At 40.9% G+C, this 21448-nt stretch overlaps 1 protein-coding gene across 1 annotated transcript in view; it reads right to left on the bottom strand.

The window, feature by feature from the left end:
* Nucleotides 1-6862: 6862 nt before the first annotated feature.
* The window catches only part of creld2 (cysteine-rich with EGF-like domains 2), a 28335-nt gene continuing 13749 nt past the window's right edge, over nucleotides 6863-21448 (bottom strand). Inside the window, exons 5-10 of the mRNA XM_061914493.1 lie at nucleotides 19948-20124; nucleotides 17543-17641; nucleotides 17373-17456; nucleotides 17210-17305; nucleotides 7197-7337; nucleotides 6863-7123 (exon numbers count right to left, since the gene is read on the bottom strand). Of these exons, the coding sequence (XP_061770477.1) occupies nucleotides 7074-7123; nucleotides 7197-7337; nucleotides 17210-17305; nucleotides 17373-17456; nucleotides 17543-17641; nucleotides 19948-20124 (647 nt within the window). The 3' untranslated portion in view covers nucleotides 6863-7073. The remainder of the gene's footprint in view (nucleotides 7124-7196; nucleotides 7338-17209; nucleotides 17306-17372; nucleotides 17457-17542; nucleotides 17642-19947; nucleotides 20125-21448) is intronic.

The following is a 21448-nucleotide window of genomic DNA, read 5'->3' as shown; positions in this document are numbered from 1 at the left end:
GCTCAGAGAAGCCGGCGGCGTTTCTGGATGTTGTTGATAAATGGCTTTCGCTTTGCATAGTAGAGCTTTAACTTGCACTTACAGATGTAGCGACCAACTGTATTTAGTGACAGTGGTTTTCTAAAGTGTTCCTGAGCCCATGTGGTGATATCCTTTAGAGCTTGATGTCGGTTTTTGATACAGGTATCAAAGGTCACGGTCATTCAATGTTGGTTTTCGGCTTATGTGGAGTGATTTCTCCAGATTCTCTGAACCTTTTGATGATATTATGGAGCGTAGATGTTGAAATCCCAAAATTTCTTGCAATTGCACTTTAAGAAACGTTCTTAAACTGTTCGATTATTTGCTGACGCAGTTGTGGACAAAGGGATGTACCTCACCCCATCCTTTTTTTGGGAAAGACGGGGCATTTTTTGGGAAGCTGCTTTTATACTCAATCATGGCACCCACCTGTTCCCAATTAGCCTGCACACCTGTGGGATGTTCCAAATAAGTGTTTGATGAGCATTCCTTAACTTTATCAATATTTTCACCTTTCCCAACTTCTTTGTAACGTGTTGCTGGCATCAAATTCTAAAGTTAATGATTGTTTGCAAAAAAAACATTTATGAGTTTGAACATCAAATACGTTGTCTTTGTAGCACATTCAACTGAATATGGGTTGAAAATGATTTGCAAATCATTGTATTCTGTTTATATTTACATCTAACACAATTTCCCAACTTATATGGAAACAGGGTTAGTACATGTGATTTTTGGTTCAGGTTGATGCGGTAAGTCAGGTAGACCCCAATAGGGACAAGCAGTAAAAAATGGATGGATGGAAGTCAGGTATATAGTATTTTTACTAGAATCTGATGCAAGTCCTTTAAAACAGCAGTGCACTTCTATAATAGATGATCTTTGACTCGTAGTACAATACATTCCTGTTATATAACAGATCTTTTGTTCAGGTTTTTGTGGTATGTTGTCAAAACAAACAAAGAGCAGTCATGTGGAGGATTGTTGACTAACATTTTCGCACCAAGTCCTTGTCATATAGAGGATCTTTGGATCAGGTTTTTTGTGGTATGTTTTTAAAAAAACAGAGTAGTCATGTAGAGCAGCTTTGACTAGAATTTTTGCAACAAGTTCTTAAAGATAACAATGCACTCCTGTCATATAAAAGATCTTTGGTTCAGGTTTTTTGTGCTGCGTACTTAAAAAAAACAAAAACAAGAATCAAACATGTGCTGGATCTTTGACTAGTGTTTTCGCAACAAGTCCTTAAAAACATCCATCCATCCAATTTCTACCGCTTATTCCCTTTTGGGGTTGCTGGCGCCTATCTCAGCTACGATCGGGCGGAAGGCGGGGTACACCCTGGACAAGTCGCCTCCTCCTCGCAGGGCATCCTTAAAAACAGAAATGTGCATCTTGTAATTTTACAGATCTTTTGTTTATTATTTTTTTTTGGGGGGTAGGGCCTTCATAAAACAATAGTAGTAATGTAGAGGATCTTTGACTAGCATTTTCACAAGAAGTCCTTATAAACAGCAATGCACTCCTGTCATATAAGATCTTTGGTTCAGTTTTTCTTGTGATGGGTTCTTCAAAAAAACAACTATTCATGTAAAGGATCTTTGACAAACATATAAACATCAAAGTATTTAAAAAAACAGTGCATTTTTGGGATTTTTGGTTCAGGTTTTTGCAGTATGTCCTTTTAGAAAAACAAAAGTAAGTCAGGTAGAGGATCTTTGACAAGCATTTGCTGCAAGTCCTTTAAAAAAAAGTGCCACTTCTATAATAGAGGATATTTGACTAGAAGTACAATACATTCCTGTTATAGAACAGATGTTTTGTTGAGGTTTTTTTGGTATGTTGTGAAAAACAAACATCAATCCTTTGAAGGATTGATGACTAACATTTTCGCAACCAGTCATTGTCACATAGAGGATCTTTGGATCAGGTTTTTTGTGGTATGTTGTCAAAAAACATGAATAGCATCTTTGACTAGAATTTTCACAACTAGTTCTTAAACATAACAATGCACTCCTGTCATATAAAAGATCTTTGGTTCAGGTTTTTGTGGTAGGTCGTTCAAAAACAAAAGTCATGTCGAGGATCGCTGACTAGCATTTTCACAACAAGTCTTTAAAAACAGCAGTGCGCTGTCTGTTGTAATATAGAGGATCTGTTGTAATATAGAGGATCTTTGGCTCTTTGACAAGCATTTGCTGCAAGTCCTTTAAAAAAAGTGCACTTCTATAATAGAGGATCTTTGACTAGAAGTACAATACATTTCTGTTGTAGAACAGTTTTTTTTGGTATGTTGTGAAAAACAAAAACAAAGGGTAGTCCTTTGAAGGATCGATGACTAACATTTTCGCAACAAGACCTTGTCATACATAGCAGTGGTCCCCAACCACCGGGCCGCGGCTCGATTGGTACCGGGCCGCAGTAGAATTTTTTATTCATTTTTATTTAAAAAAAATATATATATATTATTAAATCAACATAAAAAACACAATATACACTCACAATTAGTGCACCAACCACAAAAACCTCCTTTTTTCATGACAAAGAAAAAAAAAAAAAGGATCCTCCCCCACCCGGGACGCGGGTATTAAGCGTTATTAAGCGTTAACCGGTCCGCGGATACAAAAAGGTAGGGGACCACTGATATAGAGGATCTTTGGATCAGGTTTTTTGTGGTATGTTGTCAAAAAACATGAATAGCATCTTTGACTAGAATTTTCCCAACTAGTTCTTAAACATAACAATGCACTCCTGTCATATTAAAAACCTTTGGTTCAGGTTTTTGTGGTAGGTCATTCAAAAACAAAAGTCCTGTAGAGGATTGCTGACTAGCATTTTCACAACAAGTCTTTAAAAACAGCAGTGCGCTGTCTGTTGTAATATAGAGGATCTTTGGTTCAGGTTTTCTGTGGTATGCCGTCAAACGAGTAGTCGTGTAGAGCATCTTTGGACTAAGAGTTCAGCTTCAAGTCTTTAATAACAGACAATACGCTCCTGTTACATAACAGATCTTTTGTTCAGGTTTTTGTGGTATGTTGTCAAAAAAAAACAGTTTTCGTGGAAAGGATCTCTGACTAAAATTTTTGAAGCAAGTTCTAATAACAATGCACTCCTTTCATATAAAATATATTTGGTTCAGGTTTTTGTGTTAGTCCATCAAAAACAAAAGTCATGTTGAGGATATTTGACTAGCAGTCCTGGTCATACAGAGGGTTTTTTATGGTAGGTTTTTGAAAAAAATCAAACGGCCTATTCACATGTTGTCTGTGGCCGATGTTAACACAAGTTAGTGACTGCAAGGTATACTTAGTCAACAGGTCACACTGAGGGTTGGGATATAAACAACTTTAGCACTCTTACTAATATGCGCCACACTGTGAACCCACATCAAACAAGAATGACCAACACATTTCGGGAGAACATCCGCACTGTAACACAACAGAACAAATACCCAGAATCCCACGCATCCCTAACTCTTACCAGTGAGCTGCCTCTATTTTTTAAATTGTATTTATTTACTAGCAAGCTGGTCTCTCTTTGCTCGACATTTTTTAATTCTAAGAGAGACAAAACTCAAATACAATTTGAAAATCCAAGAAAATATTTTAAAGACTTGGTCTTTACTTGTTTAAATAAATTCATTTATTTTTTTACTTTGCGTCTTTTAACTTTCAGAAAGACAATTTTAGAGAGAAAATACAACTTTATCCAATCCAATCCACTTTATTTATATAGCACATTCAAAAAACAATAAAGTTTCCAAAGTGCTGCACAGCCATGTTAAAAATATATTTAAAAAAAACAAAACAATATTAAATAAGAATGACAAACACATTTCGGGAGAACATCCGCACTGTAACACAACAGAACAAATACCCAGAATCCCACGCATCCCTAACTCTTACCAGTGAGCTGCCTCTATTTTTTAAATTGTATTTATTTACTAGCAAGCAGGTCTCGCTTTGCTCGACTTTTTTTAATTCTAAGAGAGACAAAACTCAAATAGAATTTGAAAATCCAAGAAAATATTTTAAAGACTTGGTCTTTACTTGTTTGAATAAATTCATTTATTTTTTTACTTTGCGTCTTATAACTTTCAGAAAGACAATTTTAGAGAGAAAATACAACTTTATCCAATCCACTTTATTTATATAGCACATTTAAACAAGAATAAAGTTTCCAAAGTGCTGCACAGCCATGTTAAAAATATATTTAAAAAAAACAAAACAATATTATGCTCCACCAATGACTGAATAAAAACAAAAAATAAATATAAAAACAAACATGATTAAAAACTGGCCTTCATAAAACAAGAGTAGTAATATAGAGGATCTTTGACTAACATTTTCACAAAAAGTTCTTGTAAACAGCAATGCAGTACTGTCATACAAGACCTTTGGTACAGTTTTTTGTGAAGGGTCCTTCAAAAAACAACTGTAGCCACTTTAAAAACTTTAAAAATGATTTTAAAATTTTTAAACACATATACCTTTTCAATTCCTTCCTCTTTTTTCCTGACAATTTACATCAATGTTCAAGTAAATTTATTTTTTTATTGTAAAGAATAATAAATACATTTTAATTTCTTTATTTTAGCTTCTGTTTTTTCAACGAAGAATATTTGTGGAATATTTCTTCAAACTTATGATTAAAATTAAAAAAATATATTCTGGCAAATCTATAAAATCTTTAGAATCAAATTTAAAGCTTATTTCAAATTCTTTTGAATTTCTTTAAAAAATGTTGTTCTGGAAAATCTAGAAGAAATAATGATTTGTCTTTGTTAGAAATATAACTTGGTCCAATTTGTTATATATTCTAACAAAGTGCAGATGGGATTTTAACCTATTTAAAACATGTCATCAAAATTCTAAAATTAATCTTAATCAGGAAAAATTACTAATGATGTTCAATGAATTGCTTTTTTAATTTTTTTCAAAAAGATTCAAATTAGCTAGTTTTTCTCTTCTTTTTTCCGGTTGAATTTTGAATTTTAAAGAGTCAAAATTGATGATAAACTCTGTTTCAAAATTTAATTTTCATTTTTTTCCTGTTTTCTCCTCTTTTAAACCGTTCAATTAAATTTTGTTTTCATCATTTATTCTCCACAAAAAACCTTCCGTAAAAGCAAAAAAAATGTACGACGGAATGACGGACAGAAATACCCTTTTTTTATGTATATATATATATATATATATATATATATATATATATATACCGGTGTATAGATTTATTTATTAAAGGTAAATTGAGCAAATTGGCTATTTCTGGCTTTTTTTTTTAAGTGTGTATCAAACTGGTAGCCCTTCGCATTAATCCAGGGGTCGGGAACCTTTTTGGCTGAGAGAGCCAAGAAGCCATATATTTTAAAATGTATTTCCCTAAGAGCCATATAATTTTTTTTTTAACACTGAACACAACTAAACACTTGCATTTTTAAGTAACACCAACATTTCCAGAGTATAATAGGTCTCTTATTCTTTGTAATAACATTGTTATTCTGAAGCAAACTGTCGAGTGGGCGTGGCCTGCGGGCCCGCAGCAAAGCGGGATGTTGCCTCGAAATCAGCGACAGGTGCGTGCGTAGAAGGCCCACCTGGGCCTTTTTATCTAATCACCTGTCGCTCTGTTATAAGCAGCAGCCAGGAGGAGAGACGGGGTTGGGGCTGGAGCCAGAGCACGAGTGAGCACGAAAGAGAAAAAGACAATTGCTGGAAAGCAACTGAGAGACTAATTGAAAAAAAACAACAACAGGCTCTCATGTCGGTGCTTGGGGGTCTGAAGAACCCCCAGGAGGGCAAGCCCCACACTAACCAATAATAAATAAATTACTTCCTACCATTAACGCAACTTCTTGAACATAAAAATGCATGAGAATGTTTTATATTTTGAATGTTATTTTTTAACACTATCATTACAAGTGGAATTATTCTTTACTCATCCTGTTAAGCAACGTCAGCTCAGATTTATCCGAGAGCCAGATGCAGTCATCAAAAGAGCCACAGGTTCCCTACCCCTGCATGAATCAGTACCCAAGAAGTAGCTCTTGGTTTCAAAAAGGTTGGTGACCCCTGGTGCACACAGCTTCATGTTGACAAGTCTCCCGTGTATTCCTAATGGTTAGACTACCACCTTGTGGCAATTATAATCACTACAATAACACAAGGGGGTGGGTGGCATAGCTCGGTTGGTAGAGCGGCCGTGCCAGCAACTTGAGGGATGCAGGTTCGATTCCCGCTTGTGCTATCCTAGTCACTGCCGGTGTGTCCTTGGGCAAGACACTTTACCCACCTGCTCCCAGTGCCACCCACACTGGTTTAAATCCATCCATCCATCCATTTTCTACCGCTTATCCCCTTTCAGGGTCGCGGGGGGCGCTGGCGCCTATCTCAGCTACAATCGGGCGGAAGGCAGGGTACACCCTGGACAAGTCGCCACCTCATCGCAGGGCCAACACAGATAGACAGACAACATTCACACACTAGGGACCATTTAGTGTTGCCAATCAACCTATCCCCAGGTGCATGTCTTTGGAAGTGGGAGGAAGCCGGAGTACCCGGAGGGAACCCACGCAGTCACGGGGAGAACATGCAAACTCCACACAGAAAGATCCCGAGCCTGGATTTGAACCCAGGACTGCAGGAACTTCGTATTGTGAGGCAGATGCACTAACCCCTCTGCCACCGTGAAGCCCCACTGGTTTAAATGTAACTTATTAATTGGGTGTCACTATGTAAAGCGCTTTGAGTCACTTGAGAAAAGCGCTATATAAATATAAATCACTTCACACTTCACTTCACAAGACCAAGAACATGAGCTTGAAATATTTTCCGACTGCTGCTTTAGTTGAAACACCTTTATTTACTTTAAAATATCACAACAAAAACAAACAGAGCAGTAAATGATCCACAATAACTGCATAAAATCTCATTCCAACGGTAGGAATTAATTTGGGGTGCTGCCGAATTCCTTTTTTTTTGTTGTTGTTTTTTTAATGAGCAGCGTAGAATATTCATAAAAGTTCTGTGGGATTGGTACCACTTGTTACACTGTCAGAGCTCCTCGCGAGGACTTTCGGCCATTTCCTCCTCCTTTTTTGTTTCTGGAGGAGCAGAATGTGACAAAGGGTTAGGCGCAAATGAGTCCGAGAGCCTTTCAAGGACCGTGACGCTCACCTCGTTCCTGCTTTTCTACACACTCTCCATCTTGGTCCTCGTAATTAGGGATGCAAACACACTGGTAGCTGCCTGGATTGTTGACGCACAGCTGATGCTCCTTCTTGCATGGAGACTCCGACTGGGTGCACTCGTCCACATCTGGTGGAAATCCAGCAGCAGTTTAAATGTCAGAGTTTGCATTGAGTTCTTGTGAAATTTTAAAAGGGGACCTACAAACCCTGTTTCCATATGAGTTGGGAAATTGTGTTAGATGTAAATATAAACAGAATACAATGATTTTTGCAAATCATTTTCAACCCATATTCAGTTGAATATGCTACAAAGACAACATATTTGATGTTCAAACTCATAAACATTTTCTTTTATGCAAATAATCATTAACTTTAGAATTTGTTGCAGGCAACACGTGACAAAGAAGTTGGGAAAGGTGGCAATAAATACTGATAAAGTTGAGGAATGCGCATCAAACACTTATATGGAACATCCCACAGGTGTGCAGGCTAATTGGGAACAGGTGGGTGCCATGATTGGGTAAAAAAGCGGCTTCCATGAAATGCTAAGTAATTCCCAAACAAGGATGGGGTGAGGGTCACCACTTTGTAAGCAAGTTGTCGAACAGTTTTAGAACAACATTTCTCAACGGAAGGAATTTAGGGATTTTACCATCTACGGTCTGTAAAATCATCTGAAAGTTCAGGGAATCTGGAGAAATCACTGCACGTAAGCGATGATATTACAGACTTTTGATCCCTGCATCAAAAACCGACATCCGTGTGTAAAGGATATCACCACATGGGCTCAGGAACACTTCATAAAACCACTGTCAGTAACTACAGTTGGTCGCTACATCTGTAAGTGCAAGTTAAAACTCTACTATACAAAGCCAAACCCATTTGTCAACAATATCGTAAAACACCGCCAGTTTGGCTGGGCCCGAGCTCACCTAAGATGGACTGATGCAAAGTGGAAAGGTGTTCTGTGGTCTGACGAGTCCACATTTCAAATTATATTTGGAAACAGAGGACGTGGTGTCCTCCAGAACAAAGAGGAAAATAACCATTCGGATTGTTATAGGCGCAAAGTTGAAAAAGCCAGCATCTGTGATGGTATGGGGGTGTATTAGTGCCCAAGGCATGGGTAACTTACACATCTGTGAAGGCACCATTAATGCTGAAAGGTACATACAGGTTTTGGAGCAACATATGTTGTCATCCAAGCAACGTTATCATGGACGCCCCTGCTTATTTCAGCAAGATAAATGTTACAAAAGCGTGCCTGTGTAAAAAAAAAAGTGTGGGTACTTTCCTGGCCCGCCTGCAGTCCAGACCTGTCTCCTATCAAAAATGTGTGGCGCATTATGAAGCATAAAACAGACCCCAAACTGTTGAACGACTGAAGCTCTACATAAAACAAGAATGAGAAAGAATTCCACTTTCAAAGCTTCAACAATTAGTTTCCTCAGTTCCCAAACGTTTATTGAGAGTTGTTAAAAAAAAAGGTGATGTAACACAGTGGTGAACATGCCCTTTCCCAACTACTTTGGCACGTGTTGCAGCCATGAAATTCAAAGTTAATTATTTGCACAAAAAAAAAATACAGTTTATGAGTTTGAACATTAAATATCTTGTCTTTGTAGTGCATTCAACTGAATATGGGTTGAAAATGTTTTGCAAATCATTGTATTCTGTTTATATTTACATCAAACACAATTTCCATACTCATATGGAAACAGGGTTTGTATGATGATGTACCTCTTTTGAAATAGAAATGTTACAATGTTGGATAGCCGTGGTAAACAATATTAAAGCATGGAATCATAATGTTCATGTATTTTGGCGTGAGCTTGCGCGCAGTTTTTGATGCTTCTTTGGTGTCTGTCGTGATGTCACGGCGAGCTGGACACACACCATATTGCCAAAAGTATTTGGCCACCTGCCTTGACTCACATATGAACAAGAAGTGCAATCCCATTAGGGGCGGTATAGCTCGGTTGGTAGAGCGGCTGCGCCAGCAACTTGAGGGTTGCAGGTTCGATTCCCGCTTCCGCCATCCTAGTCACTGCCGTTGTGTCCTTGGGCAAGACACTTTACCCACCTGCTCCAAGTGCCACCCACACTGGTTTAAATGTAACTTAGATATTGGGTTTCACTATGTAAACCGCTTTGAGTCATTAGAGAAAATCGCTATATAAATATAAAAATATATAATTCATTCCTAATCCACAGGGTTCAATATGATTTTGCAGCTATTACAGCTTCAACTCTTTTGGGAAGGCTGTCCACAAGGTTGCGGAGTGTTTGTAGGAATTTTCGACCATTATTCCAAAAGCGCATTGGTGAGGTCACACACTGATTTTGGTCGAGAAAACCATCCATCCATCCATCCATCCATCCATTTCTACCGCTTATTCCCTTTCGGGGTTACGGGGGGTGCTGGCGCCTATCTCAGCTACAATCGGGCGGAAGGCAGGGTACACCCTGGACAAGTCGCCACCTCATCGCAGGGCCAACACAGATAGACAGACAACATTCACACACTAGGGACCATTTAGTGTTGCCAATCAACCTATCCCCAGGTGCATGTCTTTGGAAGTGGGAGGAAGCCGGAGTACCCGGAGGGAACCCACGCATTCACGGGGGAGAACATGCAAACTCCACACAGAAAGATCCCGAGCCTGGATTTGAACCCAGGACTGCAGGAACTTCGTATTGTGAGGCAGACGCACTAACCCCTCTGCCACCGTGAAGCCCGGTCGAGAAAACCTGGCTCTCAATATCCGTTCTAATTCTAAAGGATTTCTATCGGGTTCATGTCAGGACTCTGTCCAGGCCAGTCAAATTCATCCACACCAGACTCTGTCATTCATGTCTTTATGACCCTTGCCTTGTGCACTGGTGCACAGTCAAATGTTTTGGTATCCTGGAGCATTCAAAGTTCCTTTCACCGGAACTAAGGAGCCAAGCCCAACGCCTGAAAAACAACCATCCATCCATCCATCATCTTCCGCTTATCCGAGGTCGGGTCGCGGGGGCAACAGCCTAAGCAGGGAAGCCCAGACTTCCCTCTCCCCAGCCACTTCGTCTAGCTCTTCCCGGGGGATCCCGAGGCGTTCCCAGGCCAGCCGGGAGACATAGTCTTCCCAACATGTCCTGGGTCTTCCCCGTGGCCTCCTACCGGTTGGACGTGCCCTAAACACCTCCCTAGGGAGGCGTTCGGGTGGCATCCTGACCAGATGCCCGAACCACCTCATCTGGCTCCTCTCGATGTGAAGGAGCAGCGGTTTTACTTTGAGTTCCTCCCGGATGGCAGAGCTTCTCACCCTATCTCTAAGGGAGAGACCTGGAAACTCGTCTCACCTCGTTAGCTGAGACCATTTCTAATTTGAAATTGTTGTTGACTACTCCTAGCTTTCTGTAGAAGGCTTTAATTTGTTCTACACCAAAGCGACCAGAATGTTGGGATAGCTTGTTAACGAGAGTTGTGGCTATGTTGGTGAAAAAGATGTTAAGTCTGCTTGCTACCTCTATTTTGTCTGTAATGAGGGCGTCAGCCTCCTTCTTGACAAAATTGGTGCAGTTCAGCTAAATTTTTTGGGGTTTCTGACATGGACTTGTTTTTTTCACCATTGTCCACAGGTTTAAGTCAGGACTTAGGCAAGGCCATTCTAAAACCTTAATTGTAGCCTGATTTAGCCATCCCTTTGATGTGTCTTTGGGGTCGTGTCCTTTTGGAACACCCAACTGCGCCCAAGACCCAACCTCCGGGCTGATGATTTTAGTTTGTCCTGAAGAATTTGGAGGTAATCCTGCTTTTTCCATTGTCCCATTTAAAGCACCAGTTCCATTGGCAACAAAAAAGGCCCAGAGCATAATACTACCACCACCATGCTTGACGGTAGGAATGGTGTTTCTGAGATTAAAGGGCCTCACTTTTTCTCCTCCAAACATGTTGCTGCGTATTGTGGCCAAACAGCTCAATTTTTGTTTTTGGGCTGTATAGCTCGGTTGGGCTTCACGGTGGCAGAGGGGTTAGTGCGCCTGCCTCACAATACGAAGTTCCTGCAGTCCTGGGTTCAAATCCAGGCTCGGGATCTTTCTGTGTGGAGTTTGCATGTTCTCCCCGTGAATGCGTGGGTTCCCTCCGGGTACTCCGGCTTCCTCCCACTTCCAAAGACATGCACCTGGGGATAGGTTGATTGGCAACACTAAATTGGCCCTAGTGTGTGAATGTTGTCTGTCTATCTGTGTTGGCCCTGCGATGAGGTGGCGACTTGTCCAGGGTGTACCCCGCCTTCCGCCCGATTGTAGCTGAGATAGGCGCCAGCACCCCCGCGACCCCAAAAGGGAATAAGCGGTAGAAAATGGATGGATGGATAGCTCGGTTGGTAGAGCGGCTATGCCAGCCACTTGAGGGTTCCAGGTTCGATCCCCGCTTCCGCCATCCTATTCACTGCTGTTGTGTCCTTGGGTACACTGGCTTAAATGTAACTTAGATATTGGGTTTCACTATGTAAAAGCGCTTTGAGTCACTAGAGAAAAGCGCTATATAAATATAATTCACTTCACTCTTTTCATCGCGCGATTACACAGTATTTTGGACATCTGTGTTGCTGAATCTTTTGCACTTTGTTCAATCAGTAATGGAGAAGTCAAAGTAGAAAGATGGAGGTGGGGAGCTTTTAGCCTTTAGCCACACAAACACACGGTGTTTCCTTGTTTCAAATTCCCGGAGGTGAAGCTTTACTATGGATCAGAGCGGTCAAGCGAACATGGATCCCGACTACATGTCAACTGGCAGTTTTCGGTGAGAAAATTGTGGTAATAAGTCGTCTCTTACCAGAGATCAGCGGAGCTTCTGTCCTGACTTCCCTCAGAGACTGGCGTCAACACACCCGTGGACACACCCCTCCAACTATCAGGTACTATTTAACTCACTAAATCACTAGCAACACAATAGAAAGATAAGGGATTTCCCAGAATTCTCCTGGTAAATGTGTCTAATAACATCTGAATGGCTCCCAATGCAATCGCTTTTTTTTTTCTCTAGTCCTTCACTCTAAATTTCCTCATCCACCAATCTTTCATCCTCGCTCAAATTAATGGGGAAATTGTCGATTTCTCGGTCCGAATAGCACTAGCTGCTACTGGCTATGATTGTAAACAATGTGAGGATGTGAGGAGCCCTACAACAGTGACGTCACACGCACATCGTCTGCTACTTCTGGTAAAGGCAAGGCTTTTTTATTAGCAACCAAAAGTTCTCTACTAAATCCTTTCAGTAAAAATATGTCAATTTCACGAAATGATCAAGTATGACACCTGCTATCCCCGTTTAAGTAAGAAAATCTAATTTCAGTAGGTCCGAATGGGCTGCAGCGGTTCTCAGTTGTAATACACTGTTCCACCACTTGTGGCAGTAATGACAATATCAACCAAACAAGCTAAAGTTGTGGAGAACTTTCTCAGGCACAAAAATGACGACTAAAGTGGTGAAGCTGTATTTGTAATTCCACTTTCATTTTATTTTTCAGTTTAATGAAGCAACATATTTAGTTAGAATGTAGTTATTTTATATAACTGCGTAATTGTTTGTCTATTTTTTTAATCAGTTTTCATGAGTCCATTCTTTTAAAGCAGTGGTCCCCAACCACCGGGCCACGGCCCGGTACCGGGACGTGGACCGATTGGTACCGGGCCGCAGAATAATTTTGTATTAAAAAACAAATAAATAAATAAAATAAAAAAAATTTTTTTTTATTAAATCAACATAAAAAACACAATATGCACCAACCACAAAAACCTCCCTTTTTCATGACAAAGAAGAAAAGAAAAAAAAAGGACCACCCCCACCCCCCGGGACAAATTATTAAGCGTATACAAAAAGGTTGGGGACCACTGTTTTAAAGTATATTGGATAACAATCAATTTATATAAATCAATCATCAATAATTGATTTAAAAATCTTTGTGATTAACGCATGCTTTTTTGTCATTACACGTTTATCTTATTAAATTGTAAAAAGGTTACATATAAATATAGAATACCATTAAAATCAAGAGTAAGATTATTTATTCAGTCTTAATATTTAAAAGGGGCCCCTAAGTCCCTCTGTAGTGGAGCTGATTGGCCCTGAGGTCGAAAATGTTAAGAACCCCTGACCTAAAACACAAGGAAGTGTTGTCAATTTATATTAAAATATTAACTCGCCTTAAAGTTGTACATTTATTAAATATTTATTGGACGAGCAAACATTTGTTCCTTGGATTAACTGCACTTGGAAAAATAAGTGGATGACGAGCCCCCTCATGTGGACAAACCAAGAACTGCCTTTATATTTCTGGCTCCCATCTTTGGTATTTAAATATATTCAAATTCAGCGATATTGATATTGATTATTTGAGAAATACTGACACTGGATTGAGTTGTTTTCTATTTTATAGCCTAACAAAAAATATATAATATATATTTTTTATATATAATATATATAATTTATAGCCTTAAAAAACTAAAATACTCCATCCATCCCCATCCATCCATTTTCTACCGCTTATTCCCTTTCGGGGTCGCGGGGGGCGCTGGCGCCTATCTCAGCTACAATCGGGCGGAAGGCGGGGTACACCCTGGACAAGTCGCCACCTCATCACAGGGCCAACACAGATAGAAAGACAACATTCACACACTAGGGCCAATTTAGTGTTGCCAAAAATACTCCATGTTCCACAATTCATTGCGGCAAACCGGATGTGAAAAAAGGAGCGGGAGCAGGTGCATTGTGGTTGAGGAGATTGAGAGTTACGAGCCTACGGGTGATGAATGAATGACAGATAACAAGATATAAAGATCGTTTTGTACCGTTTGTATCCCCATTTTTTCTTATTTAAAGGCCTACTGAAATGCGATTTTCTTATTTAAACGCGGATAGCATACTTGATCATTTCGCGATATTGCCATATTTTTGCTGAAAGGATTTAGTAGAGAACATCGACGATTAAGTTTGTCACTTTTGGTGTTGATAAAAAAAGCCTTGCCTTTACCGGAAGTAGCAGACGATGTGCGCGTGACGTCACGGGTTGTGGAGCTCCTCACATCAGAACATTGTTTACAATCATGGCCACCAGCAGCGAGAGCGATTCGGACCGAGAAAAGCGACAATTTCCCCATTAATTTGAGCGAGGATGAAAGATTCGTGGATGAGGAAAGTGAGAGTGAAGGACTAGAGGAAAAAAAAAAAAAAAAGGACAAGAGGGTAGTGGGAGCGATTCAAATAGGGAAGATGCTGTTGGGCTGACAGGACCACTTGGCCAGGCCCAACCGCAATAAGGGATAGAGCCATACCGCTTTGAACCCGACGCTGACGGTGACAGTCAGGAGGACGCTGCTGATTTTGATGCTGGTGTAGCACACGACATAGATGGCCTTCAGAATGGTAATTTTTTTTGTATCAATACACTGTACTTTGTGTGTGTGGTCCAATCCAACCGTGTTCGCCTGACATCTCTGTTCCATAGTAAAGCTTGACTTACTAATATATTCATTGCTTCCATTTTGATATAAAAAAATATATACGTATACCGTTTTTTTAGGAGTATAAGTCGCACATGCCGAAAATGCATAATAAAGAAGGAAAACGAAACATATACAAGTCGCACTGGAGTATAAGTAGCATTTTTGGGCCAACGGAAATGACATTTTCTTATTTAAACGGGAATATCAGGTCCATGTTATGTGTCATACTTGATCATTTCGCGATATTGCTATATTTTTGCCGAAAGGATTTAGTAGAGAACATAGACGATAAAGTTCGCAACTCTTGGTCGCTAATAAAAAGGCCTTGCCTGTACCGGAAGTAGCAGACGATGTGCGCGTGACGTCACAGGTTGTGGAGCTCCTCACATCTGAACATTGTTTACAATCATGGCCACCAGCAGCCAGAGCGATCTGGACCGAGAAAAGCGACAATTTCCCCATTAATTTGAGCGAGGATGAAAGATTCGTGGATGAGGAAAGTGAGAGTGAAGGACCAGAAGAAAAAAAATACTTTACCCATGATTCAGATGTTATTAGACAAATTTACTAGGATAATTCTGGAAAATCCCTTATCTGCTTATTGTGTTACTAGTGTTTTAGTGAGATTATATGCTCATACCTGCACAACATGAAGGTCGGCCCTGCACCTTTCTTCAGCACCAGTCGACGGGTGGCGGCGATGGCCATCTCTGCCCTTCGCAAGGGACTCTCTTCGAAACACGATCTTTCAAAATGATCGCCGCATAATACACTGTACTTTGTGTGTGCGGTCCAATCCAACCGTGTTCGCTTGACCACTCTGTTCCATAGCAAAGCTTCACCGTCATCTTTCGGGAATGTAAACAATGAAACACCGGCTGTGTTTGTGTTGCTAAAGCCGGCCACAATACACCGTTTCCCACCTACAGCTTTCTTCTTTGATGTCTCCATTGTTCATTGAACAAATTGCACAAACAATACCCAGATTATTAGTATTATCGTCGACCCAACTCTCTCCTTTGAGTCACACATTAAAAGCGTTACTAAAACGGCCTTCTTTCATCTCCGTAATATCGCTAAAATTCGCTCCATTCTGTCCACTAAAGACGCCGAGATCATTATCCATGCGTTTGTTACGTCTCGTCTCGATTACTGTAACGTATTATTTTCGGGTCTCCCCATGTCTAGCATTAAAAGATTACAGTTGGTACAAAATGCGGCTGCTAGACTTTTGACAAGAACAAGAAAGTTTGATCACATTACGCCTGTACTGGCTCACCTGCACTGGCTTCCTGTGCACTTAAGATGTGACTTTAAGGTTTTACTACTTACGTATAAAATACTACACGGTCTAGCTCCAGCCTATCTTGCCGATTGTATTGTACCATATGTCCCGGCAAGAAGTCTGCGTTCAAAGGACTCCGACTTATTAGTGATTCCTAGAGCCCAAAAAAAGTCTGCGGGCTATAGAGCGTTTTCCGTTCGGGCTCCAGTACTCTGGAATGCCCTCCCGGTAACAGTTCGAGATGCTACCTCAGTAGAAGCATTTAAGTCTCACCTTAAAACTCATCTGTATACTCTAGCCTTTAAATAGACCTCCTTTTTAGACCAGTTGATCTGCCGCTTCTTTTCTTTCTCCTATGTCCCCCCCTCCCTTGTGGAGGGGGTCCGGTCCGATGACCATGGATGAAGTACTGGCTGTCCAGAGTCGAGACCCAGGATGGACCGCTCGCCTGTATCGGTTAGGGACATCTCTACGCTGCTGATCCGCTTGAGATGGTTTCCTGTGGACGGGACTCTCGCTGCTGTCTTGGATCCGCTTTGGACTGAACTCTCGCGGCTGTGTTGGAGCCACTATGGATTGAACTTTCACAGTATCATGTTAGACCCGCTCAACATCCATTGCTTTCGGTCCCCTAGAGAGGGGGGGTTGCCCACATCTGAGGTCCTCTCCAAGGTTTCTCATAGTCAGCATTGTCACTGGCGTCCCACTGGATGTGAATTCTCCCTGCCCACTGGGTGTGAGTTTTCCTTGCCCTTTTGTGGGTTCTTCCGAGGATGTTGTAGTCGTAATGATTTGTGCAGTCCTTTGAGACATTTGTGATTTGGGGCTATATAAATAAACATTGATTGATTGATTGATTGAAGATTCAGCAACACAGTTGACCAGAATACTGTGGAATTTTGAGATGAAAACAGACTTAATAGCTGGGAACGATGCTGGAACAAAATGTCCTCTACAATCCGTGACATCACGCGCACGCGTCATCATACCGAGACGTTTCAGCAGGATACTTCGGCGCGGAATTTAAAATTGCAATTTAGTAAACTAAAAAGGCCGTATTGGCATGTGTTGCAATGTTAATATTTCATCATTGATATACAAACTATCAGACTGCGTGGTCGCTAGTAGTGGCTTTCAGTAGGCCTTTAAAGTACAACTTTATTACTTTTCCGACGTCCTGTCCAACACTTTGATCGTAGTTAATCTACAAGCATACTAACCTGTGCAGGTGCCCTCAGTGTCCTGGTAGCCGCTGGCACACGCTTGGCATTTGTCAGCGCCGGCGCCAGTGCATCCCGTACACGCTTTATCGCAGGCTAAGAGAAGGCAAACATACACGTGTGACACAGTTGTCGTCGTGCAGAAAAACTATTGTTTTCTAACCTTTGCAGGAGTAAGAGCCTTCCGTGTTCAGGCAGTGTTGGTCTTCTTCACACGGCGACGTGTCCTTAGAGCACTCGTTTATATCTACCGGCACATGTTTAATAAACGTCTTTGGACATGCAATGAAAGTCCTGGTTTATTACTCGGAAGGCATTTTAGTGGTCGTTTACCAACACAAGCTTTCTGCTCGTCCTCTTCCCAGCCATCTTTGCAGTGGTCGCAGTCCTGATTAGTGGCCCCGCTGCACGTCTTGCAGGAAGAATGGCATTCTACGGCAGAAGAACACATTCATTATCCAGGAAGGGACACAGATAGATGGAGAAATCGATTTATATCAGGGGTCGGCAACCTTTAAATAAATAAATGATAAATGGGTTGTACTTGTTTAGCGCTTTTCAACCTTCAAGGTACTCAAAGCGCTTTGACACTACTTCCACATTTACCCATTCACACACACATTCACACACTGATGGAGGGAGCTGCCATGCAAGGCGCTAACCAGCACCCATCAGGAGCAAGGGTGAAGTGTCTTGCTCAGGACACAACGAGGTTGATACTAGGTGGGGATTGAACCAGGGACCCTCGGGTTGTGCACGGCCACTCTGCCACTGCGCCACTCAAAGAGCCATTTTGACCAGTTTCACAAAATAAAGAAAACAATGGGAGCCACAAAACACTTTTGAAATTCAATATGAAATGATACGGCATAGTTTTTTTTCTGCTTTGTTTTATTTATAAATCAGGGGTCACACCTTAATATGAAATTAAATGCTAGTGCGGCCCGCGAGTTTTATGTGACTGACGCCTGACAGCAGCACACTCGTCGACGCAATTTTTCCCAGAGACTTCTGAATTAAAGAACAAATATTCTCTCCAGTATTTGCTGATTTTCAACCAACCAACAATAACAGATGACACTGTCTTTAGCGCCCTTTACAACCTGAATTAACAGCTTGCCAGCCCACTCACATGTTGAATGTGGTTTCTGTGCTCACATGGAAGTGACTGCGAGGCCTACTTGTTCAACAGCCATACAGGTTACACTGAGGGTTGTGATTTAAACAACTTTAACACTGTTACTAATATGCGCCACACCGTGAACCCACACAAACAAGATTGAGAAACGCATTTTGGGAGAACATCCACACCATAACACCACATAAAACACAACAGAACAAATACCCAGAATCCCATGCATCCCTAACTATTCCGGGCTACATTATACACCCTTGCGTCGGTTAAGGTGGGCGGGGTGTTTGGGGGGCGGGATTTGGTGGTAGCAAGGTGTACAATGTAGCCGGGAATAGTTAGGGATGCATGGGATTCTGGGTATTTCTTCTGTTGTGTTTATGTTGTGTACAATGTAGCCGGGAAGAGTTAGGGATGCTTGGGATTCTGGGTATTTCTTCTGTTGTGTTTATGTTGTGTTATGGTGCGGATGTTCTCCCGAAATGTGTTCCTCAATCTTCACAGTGTGGCGCATATTAGTAACAGTGTTAAAGTTCTTTAAATCACAACCCTCAGTGTAACCTGTATGGCTGTTGAACAAGTATGCCTTGCAGTCACTATCATGTAATAACAGAGGCCGCCTATAGCATGTGACCGGCCGGCACGTAGATACCAATATGTAAAGAGAGCGCGAATTTCGGCAGGCGATCAATATTGTCGTCCGGGGGAAAATCGTAGAAAGTTTTCCCTGGGAGAGGCACTAAAATCCGAAAACCTTCTGGAAATTTCGGGGATATATACATATATATATATATTTACTAGGGCTGCGAATCTATGGGTGTCCCACGATTCGATTCAATATCAATTATTGGGGTCGCGATTCGATAGGATATCGATTTTTTTCAATTCAACACGATTCTCAATTCAAAAATGATATTTTACCGATTCAAAGGGATTCTGTATTCATTCAATACATAGGATTTCAGCAGGATCTACCCCAGTCTGCTGACATGCTAGCAGAGTAGTAGATTTAAAAAAAAAAAAAAAAGCTTTTATAATTGTAAAGGACAATGTTTTATCAACTGATTGCAATAATGTAAATTTGTTTTAACTATTAAACGAACCAAAAATATGACTTATTTTATCTTTGTGAAAACATTGGACACAGTGTGTTGTCAAGCTTATGAGATGCCATGCAAGTGTAAGCCACTGTGACACTATTTTTTTTTTATTTTTATAAATGTCTAATGATAATGTCAATGAGGGATTTTTAATCACAGCTATGCGGAAATTATAACTAATATTGTGATACTGTTGTTGATAATATTCATTTTTGTTTTACTACTTTTGGTTTGTTCTGTGTCGTGTTTGTGTCTCCTCTCAATTGCTCTGTTTATTGCAGTTCTGAGTGTTGCTGGGTCAGGTTCGGTTTTGGAATTGGATTGCATTGTTATGGTATTGTTGTGTAGTGGTTTGTTGGATTGATTTAAAAAAAAAAAAAAAAAAAAGAAAATCGATTGTAAATCGCACAACGTGTTCGAATCGATTTTTCCCCACACCCCTAATATATATACAGTATATATCACAGTGTAAATATAAAACATGATCTTATACAGTATTGTTGCACCTGTGCACAGGGAGTAGGAGTCGTTCCGCACTTGGTTGAAGTAGCCGTCCGTGCAGTCGAGGCAGAAGTCTCCGTCATAGCCGAGGTCACAGCTGCACTTGCCGGTTCCGCCGCGGGTTCCGTCGCCGCTGCACATGCCGTTGCCGTGACAAGGCTTCTCGGAGCCGCCCACACACGCTTGAACATGGAAAACGCTAGTGAACAACTTTCTTCTGGTTGAAACTGTCAAGACAAACTACTCAATTAATATATACAGTCGTCTCTCGCTCCCATTATTGCGGCTTCACCACATTGCGGATGTTGTTGGTTTTTAAAGCATGTATGTAGCATTTTTGGCCATAAAAATGGCTAAATCAAGTAAACAAAGTAGAATTGGCCATTAGGAAAGACAAAATAAAAGAGTGCTGTTCAGTATCACTGATTGGCTCAGACAGAGGAAGCGATATTACCGTATTTCCTTGAATTGCCGCCGGGCATATAGTATGCGCCTGCCTTGAATTACTGCCGGGTCAAACTCGTGACGTCACGAGTGACACTTCCCCTGTCAGCATGTTCAAAATAGAGGAGGCTGATTTCAATACCGGTAATTTGAAATCACAAAGGGAAGAAGGTTAAGAGCTATTCAGTAGGATTTAAGGTCCAAGCTTACATCACACTCAAATTTTTACTGCATACCTTTGGTAAGTGCTGGAGTGAGAAGAGATTTTAAAATATTTAGCGCATGCTTACTTTTACCGCATGCCTTTAGTAAGCGCAGGAGTGAGAAAAGGTTCTAAATTAATTAGCGCCCCGGCGGCAATTCAAGGAAATACGGTATATTGCACAGGTGTCAAACTCAAGGCCCAGGTTTGGCCAGCCGCTTAGTTTTTAAAGTGACCCACCAGCCACATGCTTTACCGTATTTTTCGGACTATGAGTCGCATTTTTTTTTTTTTTTTCATAGTTTGGCCAGGGTTGCGACTTATACTCAGGAGCGACTTATGTGTGAAATTATTAACACATTACCGTAAAATATCAAATAATATTATTTAGCTCATTCACAGAAGAGACTAGACCAGGGGTCGGGAACCTTTTTGTCAGAGAGAGCCAAGAAGCCAAATATTTTAAAATGTATTTCCCTAAGAGCCGTATAATATTTTTTTTTAAACTGAACACAACTAAACACTAGCATTTTTAAGTAAGACCAACATTTCCAGAGTATAATAGGTCTCTTATTCTTTGTATTAACGTTGTTATTCTGAAGTTAACTGTGGAGGGGGCGTGGCCTGCGGGCCTGCAGCAAAGCGGGATGTTGCCAGGACCGGCCTCGAAATCAGCGACAGGTGCGTAGATGGCCCACCTGGGCCTTGTTATCTAATCACCTGTCGCTCTGTTATAAGCAGCAGCCAGGAGGAGAGACAGGGTTGGGGCTGGAGCCAGAGTGCGAGTGAGGACGAAAGAGAAAAAGACAATTCCTGGAAAGCAACTGAGAGAAAAATAAAATAAAACAATAATGTAACTC

This window comes from Nerophis ophidion, linkage group LG10, assembly GCF_033978795.1.
Source record: "Nerophis ophidion isolate RoL-2023_Sa linkage group LG10, RoL_Noph_v1.0, whole genome shotgun sequence".
Taxonomy (NCBI): domain Eukaryota; kingdom Metazoa; phylum Chordata; class Actinopteri; order Syngnathiformes; family Syngnathidae; genus Nerophis; species Nerophis ophidion.
This window is presented reverse-complemented; position numbering and strand designations above follow the sequence as displayed.